Consider the following 16,299-nt stretch of genomic DNA (forward strand, 5'->3'; position numbering starts at 1 on the left):
ATACCAAGCTGTCTCCAAGAACCCCAGTGTGGAAAAATAGAAAAGAGTTAATGAATAAAAGGAAGAAAGGGATGATTCACACAGACAGCCTTATGGAGGATGCTAATCTGCAACACATCGACTTAAAGCTAAAGAACAAAGAAGGGGGAGCAGTGGAACCCATGGGAATTTGAGAACAAGAATGCACCGGGCTTATGAGAAGCAGCGCAGCCTACTGGCTTTCAAGTGTGGGCTGGCAGGTGGATTCCCGGTGCCTCTTCACATCCCCCATCGGGTTACAAGGACCCAGAGCTGCAAGGCACGGGGCCGAGAAAGAAGCACACAAATCAGGGATTCAAAGTCATCAATGCTGATCTCCTTCAACCTGAAAGAATCTGACAGGCAGGCCCCCCAAGTGGTCTGGGAAGAAGGCAGGGAGAAACCAAGAGACCCCAGCAGCCTTGGCTGAAGTAGACAGGTGAGAAAGACGGAAGGGCGCTCCTGGCTCCCAGAAGGCTTACTTCAACTTGTTTATGACTTCCTGAAATACACCGACTGTCTTCTTGCCCCCTCTCATCACAACCAAAAGCCTTCACACCAGGCCACTAAAACACCAACAGTGCCCTGGTGAAAAGCACGTTCCTTCAACCTTCATGAAACCCCTAGGCTGCCATTGCTACTGCTACAGAGACAGCCAGAGGTGACAGACAGAAAACCAGTCCCACCGCAGACCTCCACAGACCCACCCTGGGCTCCCAGGCCGCGCAGTCCCTCCAGCACAGGGGCACTGCAAGCCTGCAAAGGCGGGCAGCTTCAAAGAGTCCTGTTGTGCTTTCTGTGCTTCAGAGCAGCCGCTAAGCAGGAGTGGAACGCATGTCTCGCCATCAAAGTCCACCCTCTGGAACCCACACCCCCATGGAAAAGGGTCAAAAGTCACACAACAGAGAAGCAGGCTGTCTGCCTGCTGCCCACGGCGCTAAAGGCAGAAAACTGGGCAAAGGTGCACATTGGGTCTTTTTTCATGAAATAATGGAAAGAGCCCGACAACAGGCCTATAAGAAAAAATGGGTCTTTTAGGAAACTTGATTGCCTCTCATTACTTATGCACAGCCACACAGGTCAGTTTTATCCTGACTCACCAAACCCTAGGAAATCAGCCTAGCTCCCAGGCATCCCCAAGCACCAGAAAAACACAGGCCCTGAGAAGTCAGACTGTAGAGCTCCCCAGCCTGAGGTTTCCAGAGAGATCACCCCCTCTCAGCAATTCAGACGTTTTTTTGCACCATCATATTACATATAAACAGGGTTATCAAGAACACCTTTGATTCTGAAGCACATTTTGGAGAACAAGAGAAAGTATGTATGTACATGTGTGGGGTGGGTGTTTACAAATCATCTTTAATATTATTTTTCTAGAAGAATAATTCAGAAATAATCAAAACACTTTGACGTGCACTGTTTCATCTGATCCTCGTAATGACAGTGGGTGGAAGCAAGACTGGTATTAACCCTAGAGACTGTGGTTTTACCAGGTAAGTCCATGGAGGCTCAAAGGCTCTGAGGGCAGCACAACGAACTATCAATGTAGCTAGAACCTCAACTAACTGGAAGCCACATTCCATAGGGCCCGTGCTGCCTCCCAATGTCCAGTGATCAACACTAGGGAAGGAGGCAGGGCTACGCAAGGGGCAAAGCTGAGCTAAAGGCAATTCCACAGTGGAATACTGCACAGCTGCAGCAAAGGACCACTGCCACAGGTAACACGGATGCTGTTTAACGTTAGTTAATGTAGGAACTAGGATGTGAAATCAGAGAATCTGCACGCATACAAAATACATTCTGTCTAAAGCTACTTACAATATAAAGTTCAAAAAGAAGCACAAAATTAATCCACAGAGTTAGAAGTAAGAACAAGTCACTCTGGGGGTGTGGTGTGAGTGGAACAGAGTACAAGGGAACTTTGGGGGGTGTCGGGGGCGCTGATACTAGCATGCATCTTAAGTGGGGTAGTGATTTACACGGGTGAATTTATGGGTAAATTCACTGAGCACTTTTGCATCAGTTTGTGCATTCAAAGCTTGGAGACTTTATTGCAGTGGTCCCCAACCCTTTTGGCACCAGGGACTGGTTTTGTGGAAGACAATTTTTCCACAGGGCCGGGGTGGGGTGGGGTGGGGTGGGGTGGGGTGGGGGGTTGGTCCGGGGGTGATTCAAGCGCGTCGCATTTACTGAGCACTGTGTTTCTAATCTAACGCTGCTGCTGTGCTGGTCCATGGCTGAGAAGCTGGGGGCCCCTGCTTTACTGTATGCTATACGCCATTAGCGAGTTTAACCAAAGTAAAGCTGGACATCCCCCAAATACATTCCATGAACTTTACTGAGCAGTGGCTGTGCTAAGACTGTGGAAAATGGCAAATGATGCTTCAAATGGCAAGGTTTTATATGCTGGTCAAGCTACCATCACAGACTACCTGGCTCAAATCATTGTCCCGCCGCTCACGGCACCGCCAGGACCCCGAGGCTGTTCCACCTTGTTTCTTCATCCGGGACACAGAGGAAGCAAAAGGGTTGCAGTGAGCATCAAGTGAGGCCCTGAACCTAAGGTGTTTTAGAATCGCACCAGGCAGAGCGAGACCAAAATAACGAGCTGTTATTACCATGGGATAAGACGGATCATCTTATAGATGACAACTAACACAGTTTAGATAGAAAACACAAATGTCTCCACTAAGCAGCCAGAGCAGATTTTGAACACCCAGAAACGTTCTAACTGTTTCCCCCTCCCTGCCCGTTTCTGTCATCAGCCCCCAGAAGGGACCCAAGAACAGAGGCAGCCAGGCCCTGCTCACCACCCCCCACTTTCCTTTCTTTCCCCACCTTGACGAAAGGCCTCCTCCTTCCACCACTCCCGCCCGCGCCTAGATGAACTTCATCTTTCAGGTTCTCACTTCCACACCACCTCCTGAGAGCGAGCCCTCCGTGACTGCGGCCCCTCTCCCGCCCTGAGTCAGGGGCCCTCCACCAGCTCTCCTCGCAGCTGCTATCCGTGGCACACTGCCTGGCATACAGCGGGTGATCAATACAGTGGCTGAAAAAAATCCACTCCTCTTGTGCTCGTCAGACTATTTTTAAGTAGAGGTTATAACTTAAGTGTAAAGAGACTGGTTCCAGCCTGGGATGAGGCGGGAGAGCGGAGGAGGGGGGCCCCGATGGTAGAGCGATCAGCAGAGGTGGCACAGTCTGCAGTAACACGAGACAGGGTAAGGGGTGCAACAGACCCAGGCCCAACACTGGAGGCCAGTCAGTCAGAAAGTCTGCACACCCCACGCACTGAAGGCACCCTCTTTATCGTTGTTTCTTTTCCAAAGCAGAGAGTTTGCAACCCTGGAAACACTCCCTGAGGCCTGGGCTGGCATCCTGGGAATGTGCGGCGGGAACAGGGCAGCCCTGACTACTCTAAATGAAGGAACAGGATAGTGTGGGAAGACAACTGAGAGGAAAACGCCCCCAACAGGATCAAGACACAACTGTTCATAAATTTGTTTATGGGTAGCCTTGTGCTTAAACTCTGAGGTCAGAGTTCCCATTCTAGCCACAGGTCCTCAGGCAAGTTGTAGAACGTCTCTGGGTGTAAATTTGCAAATCTGTAAGGCTACACATCAGGGGTGTGGATTAAATCAGGATATAAGTAAACCCCTCCCAACAGTACCCACGCCATAATAAGCACTGGGTAAACACGAGCGGTTGTCATAGCAACTACTTGCAAGTAGTTCAATGCTGATAAGGAAGAATTTCAAGCATCTTTTTTCCTTTTCAGACTTTCTTAAAGGATGGTTTATCTGCAATGCTATCAAGGAAATTAAACATTAGATTTTTTTTTTTTTTTAATGGCAAACATCATCTACAAGGTGCTAGGGCTAAATCCTTTTTCTTTCCCAGAAGACAACCTTTCCCTGTGCATTAGTCCCTCCCCAGTTCTCCACATCTGGGTGCCCACTCTGAGAGCAGATTCAGACCTATGGTGTAGAGCCTAGAGCTAGGGTACCATATGTTTGCTGAATGACCAAAAAGAACCAGATACGGATTAGCCAGGAGGCAATAAAACTTGAAGTTGGAGCAAGATATCAACAGCATTTTAATTAAAGCTTTAGGTCCTAATTCACAACTTCAACACTAAGACAAGAAAAAGCAGCTAGCTGCTTTTGCACACCAGACTCCATTTTTTCTTTAAAAATTAAAAAAAAAATTTTTTTTAAAGTAACTAGAAATAGAGGTTACCAGGGGCTGGAGGTAGGAGGGAAATGAAGAGTTACTGTTTAATGTAAACAGTTTCTGCTTGGGATGTTGAAAAAGTTCTGGAAATGCATAGCGGTGACGGTGGTACAACACTGTAAATCTAACTAATGCCACTGAATCGTACACTTAAAAATGGTTCAAGGGGCAACACTTATATTGTGTATATATTACAACCAAAAAAACGTCATTGTATCTTCAGTACTTCAAAATAATAAGCTACATGCACTCAAGGTTTAAAATGATGTGAAACAGTTAATAACGTTTTTCAAAAGACATGGTACCTTACCAGGTGGTTGCCTGGACCGAAAGAAGTCCAAACTGCTACTTTATAGCATATACACTTAAAATTGTACTCTTTGGTTAACAAAGACGTTAAAATCATCTAGCCAATTTTTTTCTCTCTCAAATTTTTGTGTTTCTATAATCAGAGGTTACTAAACGAAGCAGAGACACAATGTTTTGACTCTTAGCAAATGTCTTTGTTTAGATAAATTAAGGCCTGCCTAGTGAAGAACCAAAAAAAAAAAACCCAAACAAAAAAATCTCAATAGAGTAAGTTATTACTTGAGTTAGTGTATTAAGATAACTGGGGGAAAAAAAAAAAACATTGTTTATATGCAAATAATTTCATACGTTGAGAAGCTCTTTCTATAATTAAAACACCAAGTAATTTTTCTCTCAGGACTATTTTAGCCCTTCTAATTCATTCTCAAAATCCTTGACTGCCCAAGACTCAGCTCACTAGTGAAATAAACATGTGAAGGGTTTAATGCAGGTAGTAGATTTCTAAGAACTTTCTTCAGCTCACCCTTAGCCCATGCTGTTTTCCTTCTCTCACTTTCCTCTTTCCTTCTATGGAAAACTTTTTTGAATTATGAGCTACATCTGTCTGGCTGAATATCCCAGCTCTGCTCCTCAGTACCGAATGGCCTCATTTGCTCCCAAGTGGCCCGAGATGCCCTGGAGGGTGTTAACCCGCTCACCCGGGACACACACCTGGCACCCATGGAGGCTGGTCTGATCTGGAGCAGATGCGTGCAAGATTATCCCATCCATCAACACTGCTTTTTTACAAAACCGGAGTTTGCAACTGCCCATAAACTAGTATCTCTAATCCATTTTAACCTTAAGAAGTCTTTGTTTTCACAGTTTCCATTAAAGATTTAAGAAATGGGGTCTATCCAATAATGTCTGTGTAAGGAAAGTGGGTGGGCCCCAGAGTGTAATAGGAATAGATGAAAAAACCACCTAGATAATTTCTGTCTATGGGCAGATGTAAATTATGAAATTAAAAACATCACTGACATTTCTTTTCAATCATCACCACATTAAAAGAAAATTAAAAACAAACAAAAAGCCTTTCGGTGCCACCTGGACACAGACAAATTGAGCAACAGTTCTCTCCATCGCTGCCTTACAAAATAAACTCGAAGCTAATTAAACTGTGAGTGAATATGACACATTGTTTCCCTTCAAGGTATTCACCAGAAGAGATGAACTTTATTTTGGAAGGTGGAAGGTAAGCCAGCCCTCCCTGGAACCTTGGCACCTGTCAGCCTGGACCGCCTTTCTGGCTTCCACTTGTGTGTTGGTTATTTCCGCACCTCACAACTCTCTGGGCTGCAAAGTGCTGGAGAGGGAAGGCCAGTTCTCTCTGCTCTGAATTCCCTGCTGCAACCAGCCAAGGCCAAGCTGAACACCAGTCAAGTGCAATCCTGCTGGAGAAGCCCTTACATTCCTTCTGGGTATTTTGGAGTATCTGACACCCGGTAGGCAGTTCCCAAGTACTTGTAGGTTGAATCCTGCCTGTTGTAGGCTGTATTTATGACTCGCCATTCTGTGCCTTACTGAAGAGGTGAAAATTTCCCAGCGTTAAACAAGTGAGTATCAAAATGAATTTTAAGCACTAATCTGCACCCCATGCCTCAGATCTAGGGATGAATAATAATAAGGGGGTGAATTCATTCTAAACAACCATCAAACTATTAATCCTTTGTTAGTTCTCCCTAAAAGAGAACACCTACACAAAGTGATATTTGCAATTTATGAGTTGGAGCGCTGAGATAAAATCCACAGCTGGGGGCTTGACAAGCATAAAAGGTAAGAAAATCTGATAGCCTTGGGGAGGTAGGAAGAGTCTGCAAGTTAATACCTCTCCAAGATCCTGACTATTAGAAATACTTTTCAGAGCATTCATTTCACTGTCAGGAAAATTTCAACCACCACTGAGCAGGAACACCCTGAACCTGTGATCACCAGCTCTGACGATCATTCAATCCATCTATTAATAAAAGCAACTAACTGCCTATGATTGAAAACAAAAAGCAACACCTAACCACTGAGGGACAAAGTACATGAGGGAACAAAGAAGGTGACCTTACTCCTTCCTCAACCTGGCTGTATGAATCTAAAGGCTCAGATTAGCATTTCTAGGAGTAAATGCTGCAAGGCATGATTTGAGGCAGAAGAAAACAAGAATGCAAGTATACATTGTGTGACACTATCAACCCCCCCAAAATCCACTTTGCAAGCCACACGTGGAAATCCACCAGGATTCAACAAATCTTGCCATCCTGTTTGCAGGAACCGCCCCAATTGGAGCTTCAGGTGCCCGCTATTTGCACTGATACCTCCTCGCTGTGATGGCCCACAGGTTGTTTTCCAGAAGCAGCCATGGGGCATTTCAACATCAAATAAGGTTATGAGGAATGCCTGGAGTGACCTGTCACCATCAAGAAAACGGAAGTGGCAAATGTGAACCCCTCCAACAGAGCCCTTTCTCCTCTAAGCCTTGTTCAAACAACCCTTGGAAAAGTGAACCCAAAGACACTGTGTCCCCTTTTAGAGGTGAAAACGTTATCACAAATGCCTAGGTATGAGCTCCAAGGTTGCCTACAATATCACCCATAACCAGAAGGCAAAGGTGTGTGGGACACACACTAATGGAGGTGGTCCCCCAAAGTATACAGTGTATCCATTCATCCATAGAAGGATGGTGAAGATGGTGTTTGCTGTTGTTGCTGACACAGTTAGGAGAGCAGCTCTAGGAGCACAAGGATTGGAGACAGTCTTGGCTCCCTCGCCCAGGAGAAAACAAAACAAAACTTCATCACTTAATGCCTCTGAGGTCAGCCCAACATACCCTTGAGTGTCTACTGCATGCCAGGCACTGAAGAATGGACGTGAACAAGGCAAATTCTGCTCCCAGAGGGGAGACCTACATGCTGGGGGCCTGGAGAGGAAGCGGTCTCATGAATGGGCAACTAACCCAGCGTGTGGCTGGCAAAGAGGCAGAACTAGTGCACACAGAGGTCAGAAGGAAGTACAGTCTGTTTGGATTTACAGGTTGAAGGGTAGGAAAGGACATTTAAGGGCAAGGAGGTACATCTTAGAGAAGCCAGAGAAACCTACTGAGATTCAGGAGCCGGCAGTTCAGTAGAGTGAGAGCTTTGAGAATGTGAGGGGTGTGTCTCTGAAGCAAGCAGGGGCCAGATCACAGAGAGCCTGGTAAACCACAAAAAGTTCACCAGAGCCAGAGGGCAATGGAAGCCATTGAAAGTCTGAGCAATCAACAGTCCCTTCAGATTTCTGCTCCAGCCCAGTGTCTCTGGTCTTGAACAAGAGTCAGCACAAACCAGATACTGGTGATTCTCTGAACTATTCCCCATCCTCAGCAAAAGAAATAAAAGCCCTAGAAAAGACTGTCTTGACCTCCTCTACACTTTTGTAGGGCTTTGTAAAAAATCAAATACAAAGAGATTATATGAAACACACAGAAGAAATCTAAGAATAGCCTCTGTAAGAAGACTGGATTTGTGTATAATCAGACCTAACTGTGAGGTCATACTTTTCTCAAAGTTGCACCTAAAGGTGGGTGCTTTCACTAGAATCTAAGGGGGAAAAAAAAAAAAATTAAAGCAAGGGGAAAAAAAAAGTCACACACTACCCCTTTTTATAAGGGCAATGTTGATCTGACAGCTTCATAATCTGCCAAAACAAAGTCTTAAGAAATGGAAAATAGTGTATTGGGCTTCCAGAGTAAATAATCCGAAATCCACAACGTTAACTATATGGTGGCTTTTATTGGTTAATGAAATTGTTACACTGTTGGTATTTAAAATAGCCAAGTTTTCTAATCTAAATGCCATACCAACACGTTTTTCTTCTATAACTTCAAAAGATCTTTGTATTCCTCTATTTCACTCAACTTCTATAATGAAAGACGAATTTTATAGATAGAAAAAGACACTTAAATCCTAGTAATTTGTCATGGGCCTTTACTTCCAAACCAAACACATGGCAAAGGTCTGAGCTGGTCCAGAAAACACACCTTGGTGAACTAGCATCCCAGGAATAAGACCCTGCTTATACCTGGAGAAACTAGTCCAGAACTTAGAAGCCATTCAATTACTGCCCACAATTACATTTCATCTTCCCAGAGACCGCGACCCCTGGATTCCTCTATGTTGACTCAGATAATCTCCTATTACATTTTAACCCACAGGACAAGTCAGAAAGATCAAGCCTAACATCTGAAAGCTACTCAACAGTGTAACTGAGCATTTTTTGTTTTGTTTTGTTTATTTTCTCCACTCCAAAGAAGAAGTTATGATTGATAATCACAAGTCTGGCTCCACTGCTGATTTACTGGGAGAAATTGGATAATCACTCAAAACATTCCATTCCACCACTAACCCAAATAAAACACACCAGGGGAAAGCTGTGGCAGTGGACACTTGTAGACAAGGATGAAGGGCCTTGTACAGTTGATTCTTCCCCACAGATGTGGAGAATACAGACCATGAAACCGATCCTTTATTAAAAGCGTAGCTTGACGAGAATAAGCACCTACATACCAAAAGAGACAGAAATGACTGCTGGTTAAGAACTTCTATTAGCCTTTGGACTTGGCTTAAAAAATGAGGGCCCAATAATGAGATATCACTACGCACCTACTAGGATGGACAAAATCCAAGACAGATAACACCCAAAACCAGCAAGGACGTGGAGCAACAGGAACTCTCATCACTGCTGGTGGGCATGCAAAATGGTACAGTCACTCCAAAAAGTTTGGCAGTTTCTTAACAAAATGAAAATACTCTCACCATACTACCAGCAATTAGCTCCTCCCTACTTACCCAAATGAGCAGAAACCTTCTGTCTACCCCAAAATGTGCACACAGAAGTTTACTGCAGGTTTATTCATAGCTGCCAAAACTTGGAAGCCACCAAGTCAAGTCCTTCAGTAGTTAAATGGATAAGTAAGCTGTGGTACAGCCAAACAAATATCACTGGATGTTAAAAAGAAAAGAGGGACTTCCCTGGTGGTCCAGTGGTTAAGAATCCGCCTTCCAATGCACAGGACGTGTGTTCAATCCTTGGTCAGGGAACCAAGATCCCACATGCTGCAGGGCAGCTAAGCCTGAACCTCAACTAGAGAAGCCTACGTGCTGCAACAAAGACTCAGCACAGCCAAAGAAGAAAAAAGAAATGAGCTACCAAGCCATGAAAAAACAGGGAGGAAACTTAGATGTATCTTACTAAGTGAAAGAAAACCATCTGAAAAGCCTACAGATTGTATGATTCCAACTATATGACTTTCTGGAAAAGGCAGAACTATGCTTTTGGCCATCTGATGTAAAGAACTGACTCACTGGAAAAGACCCTGATGCTGGGAAAGACTGAAGGCAGAAGGAGAAGGGGACAACAGAGGACGAGATGGTTGGATGTCATCACCGACTCCACGGACATGAGTTTAAGCAAGCTTAAGGAGTTGGTGATGGACAGGGAAGCCTGGCATGCTGCAGTCCATGGGGTTGCAGAGAGTCGGATACGACTGAGCAAATGAACTGATGGAAGACAGAAAAAAGACTGGTGGTGGCCAGGGGTTAGTGAGGGATGAAAAGGCTGAGCACGGGGGATTTTTATGGCACTGGACCTGCTCTGGTCCACTGGACCACTATCATGGTGCTACAAGTCATTGTACACTTGCCCAAACCCATAGAATGTACAATACCAAGAGTGAACTGTGTAGATTTTAGGTGATTATGTTGCTTCAAAGTTGGTTCATCGGTTGTAACAAATCTACCTTTCAGGTGGGGGATGTTGATAATGAAGGAGGGGAAGAAGGGCAGGGAGTATTGGGGAAATCCTGGTACCTTCTGCTTAAGTTCGTTGCTAACCTAAAACTACTCCCCCCACCCAAAAAAAAGCAACACCTCTCTCTTCCCAGGGTGTGCTGAATACGTTCAAGGAAAAGACATCCACAATCACCTTCTGTGCTCAAAAATATTAAAGTTAATATCATAATTAGAGGAACTAGGAAGAGCCATGAAGACAAATATAGGATTCTGGTACCATCTTCTCTTCAAATAAAATTAGTGAGAAATCTACCAAGGCCTTCACTTAACTGAATATTTAAGTCTTTTCACAAACTTCCTGGATTGCTAGCAGCAAATTTCACGCAGCTTAACCTTGACACAGACTATGGCAGTGTTGCACATAGACGGAATCCTTACATCCACAGACTTACTTCATGTAGTCACACACATTTTTCCTCCCAAATTACAAACCCTAAAGGTTAAACCCACTCACCCCAATCTGTGTCCTAAGTCAGTCAACTCCAACAGAACCCTCAAAGGAATCTCTACTCTGCATTTGCCTGAGTAACACCTGGCAGGTATCAGGGAACTCAGTAAACCACAAGCACTTTTTATTTATCTCCCTGAATATATTCATCAGAGATTAAAGAACGGAGAGGCTTCTGGTACCTATAGGCTGTCATCCAAAGCAATTCTAAAATTTGACTCAGTGAGGCCGCAGAAGTTTTCACAAAGCATATTTGGTGAGATGTCAGTTTTAGTTGAGGGAAGTTAGTTCCAAGGAAGCCACCACCTCGCACAACTCTTCATGCCAAGTGTTCAGTGGCCTGTGATCTTACACACCAGGAATGAATGTGTCTGTGTACAATTTACAGACCTACTTTTAATATGGTCAAGTGTCAAACAGCTAACCCTTTCACAGTCTCTCCACCCCGCCATCCTCCTTCCCAAACAAAAACAGCCTGAATTGCTCACAGTATGCAAGAAGCCAGAGGTTCCATTTTATGCAAGTTTTACAACTTTCGGTGGTTCACATTCTCCAAGAGACCAGACTCACCCTCTCATTTACTAACTCCAATCTTAAATAAACTGCTTCCACCAACTTCCCCCTCTTCTCAAACCTCCACTCACCAAAGACATCTCTCTCAGCCAAGAAAGCTTCAGAAAAGGCTTGGAAGTGGCTGCCTCTGCAAATTCCTTCCCATCCTACCAAAAGGGCACTTCAAGAACTTTACAGTCTGAATATTGCTCCAATGCCATTCACCAGAGCTGGATCGGAGCACGCGGAGTGTCTTTCAGCAATCGATTTCTATTTAGGCTGCCCATCCCAATGAAACTTTGGTGAAAACCTGCTTTCTAAGCAAATTCAGAATGCCATCCAGTCCCCAAGTGCAAGCCAGCACAGGGCGGGGGTTGGGGAGGTTGGGGGGTGGGGGGAGGGGGGGTGGTGGTTGGTGGATACACACAGTCCATCCTCTACTGAAGACATTTTTCTGGTACAGGGGCATCCTAAACTTGCCGCATTTCCTTTGCAGAGTTGTGATCTTCCATCCATCCCCGAATGCACGATTTTTTCTCCATCTGAAGGTTCAACCTAATCAGCTATTGTGGAGTAACTATGGCAATTCATCCCCTTGTTTTCTTGACATTTTCCTCTCTCCTCCTGGCTGGGAAACTGTTTTGATCTCAACAGGGTTGCCAGTATGGGGATTCTGCATGTCAATGATGTGGCTAGCCGGCAGGGATAGTAGGTGAGAGCACACGTTGTACTTTTCCCAGTTATGTTTCGCCTCATCACAGCTAATAGTGGCCTTTCCAAAGGCCTGCTACACGAAAAGGGAGACCTACACACCTAATCTTATCTTTTTGGGGGGAGCCTCCGGGGACCAGGTGGAAAGAGAACAGACAGCCCGTTCTCCCGTCAAGTATATAGACGCCGAACCAAAATATCCCCCAGACAGACACTCCACCGCCAAGGAAGCAAACACACGCAAAAAAAAAGAAAAAAAAAAAAAAAAACACACACCAAAAAACAACAACTCCCTCTTGCTTGGCGAGGGAGTCAGTCGATCCCCTTCACCCTGGTTTCAGTCGGTCCAGGCTTCATACCCTTCGCTCCGTCCAAGCCGGTATAAGATGCTGCATTCTCCCAGCAGTACACGGCTGCCGCCACCCCCCACCCAGGGAAAGGACTTCCAATGGAGGTGGGAGCATCAGCTCCGGTACCCGCCCTTCCCTCTCGATCCTGGCCAGAAAAACTGCACTTCCCGGATTCCCGGCCACTCTCTCCCGCCCCCTCCCCGGGCGATCCAGCTAGCGCCGTTCTGCAGCCAACCAAGTGCCCAGCCCAGCTGCACACCCCCCGCACCCCCGGCCAGGCCCCCGGAACAGGCCCCGGCTTCCTGCCTCTCCCTCAGCGTAGGACTCCCCGATTCTGGACGCACCCCTCAAGCAAACTAGGACTGAAAAAAGTCCCACCCCGCCCCCCCCCCCTCCCCTAGCCACGCCGCCAGCTTCCAGCTCCTCCCGGAGGAGCCTCCTCCCCCAGGGGCGACAAGGGAACGTGGTGGGGTGGGGTGGGGTGCGGGTGGTCCCAGCAGCCTCCTCCCGCACCCCGCGAGGGGCCTGGACCCCGGGGAGGGCAGACCCGCGCGGCTCCGAAGGGACACCTCCCACTCCCTCCACCCTCTGGGGCCGGCGGGTCTTGGCAGCGAGTGTGCTCGCTGCAGGTCATCGGAAGCCTCGAAGAGCCTGGGGGCTGCCCCGGGTCGGGAGGCAGCATCTCCCAGGGGCGGGCGGAGGTCAGCACCGCGGCGCACCCCAGGGTGGGGGGGGGGGGGCACTCACGATGGTCACGCTGGCTTTGCGCAGGTCGCGGTTCTCCTCCTGCAGCGCCTTGCACTTGAGTTTGTAGGTCTCCAGCTCGATCTTGAGCACCTTGTTCTCCTGCTGCAGCGAGGCCAGGCGGTTGGTGAGCTCTTCCAGGCGGAACGGCGAGATGACAATGCCCCCCGACTTCCCACCGCCGCCGCCTCCCCCGCCGCCACCGCCGCCGCCGCCGCCCGAGGTCGACGAGCAAGACGACTGCATGGCGGCCGAGCTACCGCTGTTGCCCCCCGCCCCGTCCGTGTCGCTCTCGCTGGCGCTGTCCGCCATGGCCGCGGCGGGCTGGGGAGACGCGGAGGAGGAGGAGCAGGGAGGCGGCGGCGGCGAGGGCTGGGCTGCGAATGAGTGGGCGCCGGAGCGAGCACAGGGGAGCGCCGAGCTGGGCGCCTGGCACCAGGGCGCAGACTCGGAGCGGCGGCGAGAGAAAGAGAGGGAGCTTCCCGCTGCCAAGGGACCTCCTCTGCCAGAGAACAGAGACCCCGCCCGGGCTCGGGCAGTATTGCACTGGGGCTCGCTCCAGCCGGGCCTGGCGCGCTCGCTAGGCCGCTCGGCTAAGCCGGCGGAAAGCTCCGAGACTCGCCCGCCGCCGCCCTCCTGGCGTCCGCCGGCTGGCTGGGGACGCCCTGGCCGGACCCGGGCGGGAAAGCCAGGCCAGCCTCCGCACCAGCCGCTCGCCAACCGCACGTGTTCTGAGGGAGGGCCTCCCAGCCCCCTGACCTAAGCCCGCGGCCGCCCAGCCTCTTCCGGGCTCGCGCCCGCTCCTGGGAAAAAGAAACCTAATGCCCCACTAGCCTCGCAGGTGCTGGGGACACGTGGAAAGGTCAGCCCGGCTGGGGGATCCAGCCCCCGCCGACTCCGTGGCCCCATCTTCCGCTGACCGTGTGTGCTCCTGTCTCCCTCTATCTGTTTCAAACAGACACGCAGCCCTTTTAGTTTGATCTCTCAGTGAGCTTGCCTGGGAAGCTTCGGATAGCGCTCACGGAACAGAAAGTTCCCCTCCAAGGAGCGGAGGAGGGCGACGAGACAGGAGCCACAGGTTAACCTCGTTAAGAAAAGATCTGCAGAAGAGACACACCGCCCTCTTTACTCCTAATAATCCCGTAAACCACCCTGCGCTCAATTGTCTAAACAAGGTGCAAGTCTTGTCTTTTCTCTCTGCATTTTGCAGACAATGCCAGGACCTGTTGGGCAATAGGATTAAGACAGTAACATTTATCTAATCCAAAAAGAAAAAAAAGACAAACAATTTTTGTGGATTAAAACATGTCTTTTAAGTGCCAGTTTTCCAAATCAACTGCAGGCAGAGCATTCTGCTATACGAATAGTGATGAATGCAAGTGGGAATGCAACATAACCATCATTTTCTTTCCCATCATCTTGCCCACTCCTAGAAAATTTAAGTAGGTCAAAACTAAACACAGATTAATTATGCTAGTGTGGTCTAATTCGGGGTTCTAGTTTTAAAGAATAAGTAATTCAAAATCAAAACTTGCATTTCCCTTTCTCCCCTCCCAAACAAAGGCTTACAGGAAATTGGCCCAGCAGGTGAGATGATTCTTAACATTTACACTGTTGACACAAAACAACTTTCACTTATGTATGAAAATCAGAAAATGAAACCGACCAGACTAGTTTTATTACCCAAGCTTAGTCAACAGAAGGACAAACATATGGAAACAAAATATAGAGGGAAAATGGGGTGAAGTTTTTTCTATTGCTTTGAACTTTGGGGAAAGTTTATAATGTGTTAGGAAGGATAAAGAAGTGGCTTTAATGATTTTTATTTCAGCTCCTCCATTATCTTTAAAACTAAATTTAGCCTAATGATTACAGTTATTCAATGGCTAATGAAAACTGGTACCCAGGAATAAAGTGAAACCTCCAAGTATTCCAAATGACATCATCCTTTACCAAGATGGCTGCTTTCTGGCAGCCGGCTCCAAAATGCCCACCGCAATTAAACCCCAAATTTCTAATTATTTTTTAGTTTAATACTAAACTTCTGAATTAGTCACTGTTGGTGTAGCAGGAACAACAACAAAAGAGTCGACTTTGCTCTTCAGAAACGTTCAGCCAATGTAAATAACTGTTAGAAGTGACCAGTTTAATAATTTTCACTGAAACTTGCACTTCTCTCTGACTTTTCCTTTTGGGAATCTGCTAGAGGGGACAAACAGCTCGTTAAACTGGAAACAGCTTCTGGAAAACTCACTTGCTGGGTGAAATGGAGGAGTAAAGCTATAGGGGAGCAGCTCCACAAGGGGAAACCCAAACTTAACATTCTTTCCACTTTATCCAGCACTGTGATAGAATCTTTTAAGAGCCAGTCTGGCTTCCATTCTTCACAAGTTTCCATTGTTCCCTATCGCGTAGTATCTTAAAGCTTCCACCTCTAGAGCTTACTTAGAAACACTCAGGAGACAAGTTGCCTTTCTCTTAGCTTTATCACCAACTGCATTCAAAGAGAGGACTTAACTGCTACCAGTGGGCAGAGGGGTGGGGTTTAAAGTGCTTGACTTTCTTAAAGGGCCCACAGTTACTGCAATTTAAAATGGATTGGTTTTGAATCGGATTTGGAGGAACACTGCATTTTGACATGATACTCACAGGCAGTAACTGTGTTTAGAAGGCCTCAGGGAGAAAGTCATCTTCTAAAAGCTTCCCTGCTGATACAGATGGGAATAAACTGGAGAATATTTTTTCACTGTGGTTTTTATTGTTATTGCAAAGCAGAAGCATGTCTAATTTTCTACTTCTTATAAAAGTGGTTCCCCTTATAAACAGACCATTTATCACAACATTGGTCCAGTAATAGGATTACAATGAAAACACCAGTTACAAAACCAATAATATCATTATAAAACTTCTTCTCAGCTTTCCCGGGGAAATGAATCAAAAGAATAAATGGTAGTATGTGTTGCCTGGAGGAAGAAGAAACAAATACGGACCATCAGTTCCATTGGACAAATAACAAGATTTACCTTTGTCCAAAAAGCAAGCTGCAAAAATATAACAACAAAGAAAAAGAATACATATA

General features: G+C 46.8%; 1 protein-coding gene across 2 annotated transcripts in view; it reads right to left on the reverse strand.

Moving 5' to 3' along the window:
• Nucleotides 1–15,633, reverse strand: part of CCDC6 (coiled-coil domain containing 6) — a 113,771-nt gene extending 98,138 nt beyond the window's left edge. Inside the window, exon 1 of one of the 2 annotated variants that reach the window (XM_044942107.2) lies at nucleotides 15,475–15,633. In XM_044942107.2, coding sequence (XP_044798042.1) covers nucleotides 15,475–15,618 — 144 coding nt within the window. In that variant the 5' untranslated portion in view covers nucleotides 15,619–15,633. Of the gene's footprint in view, nucleotides 1–13,223; nucleotides 14,113–15,474 lie in introns of those variants that run through there. The other variant, XM_006074799.4, reaches the window with a different exon arrangement.
• Between the last annotated feature and the right edge of the window lie 666 nt (nucleotides 15,634–16,299).

Source organism: Bubalus bubalis, chromosome 4 (assembly GCF_019923935.1).
Source record: "Bubalus bubalis isolate 160015118507 breed Murrah chromosome 4, NDDB_SH_1, whole genome shotgun sequence".
NCBI classification, from domain to species: domain Eukaryota; kingdom Metazoa; phylum Chordata; class Mammalia; order Artiodactyla; family Bovidae; genus Bubalus; species Bubalus bubalis.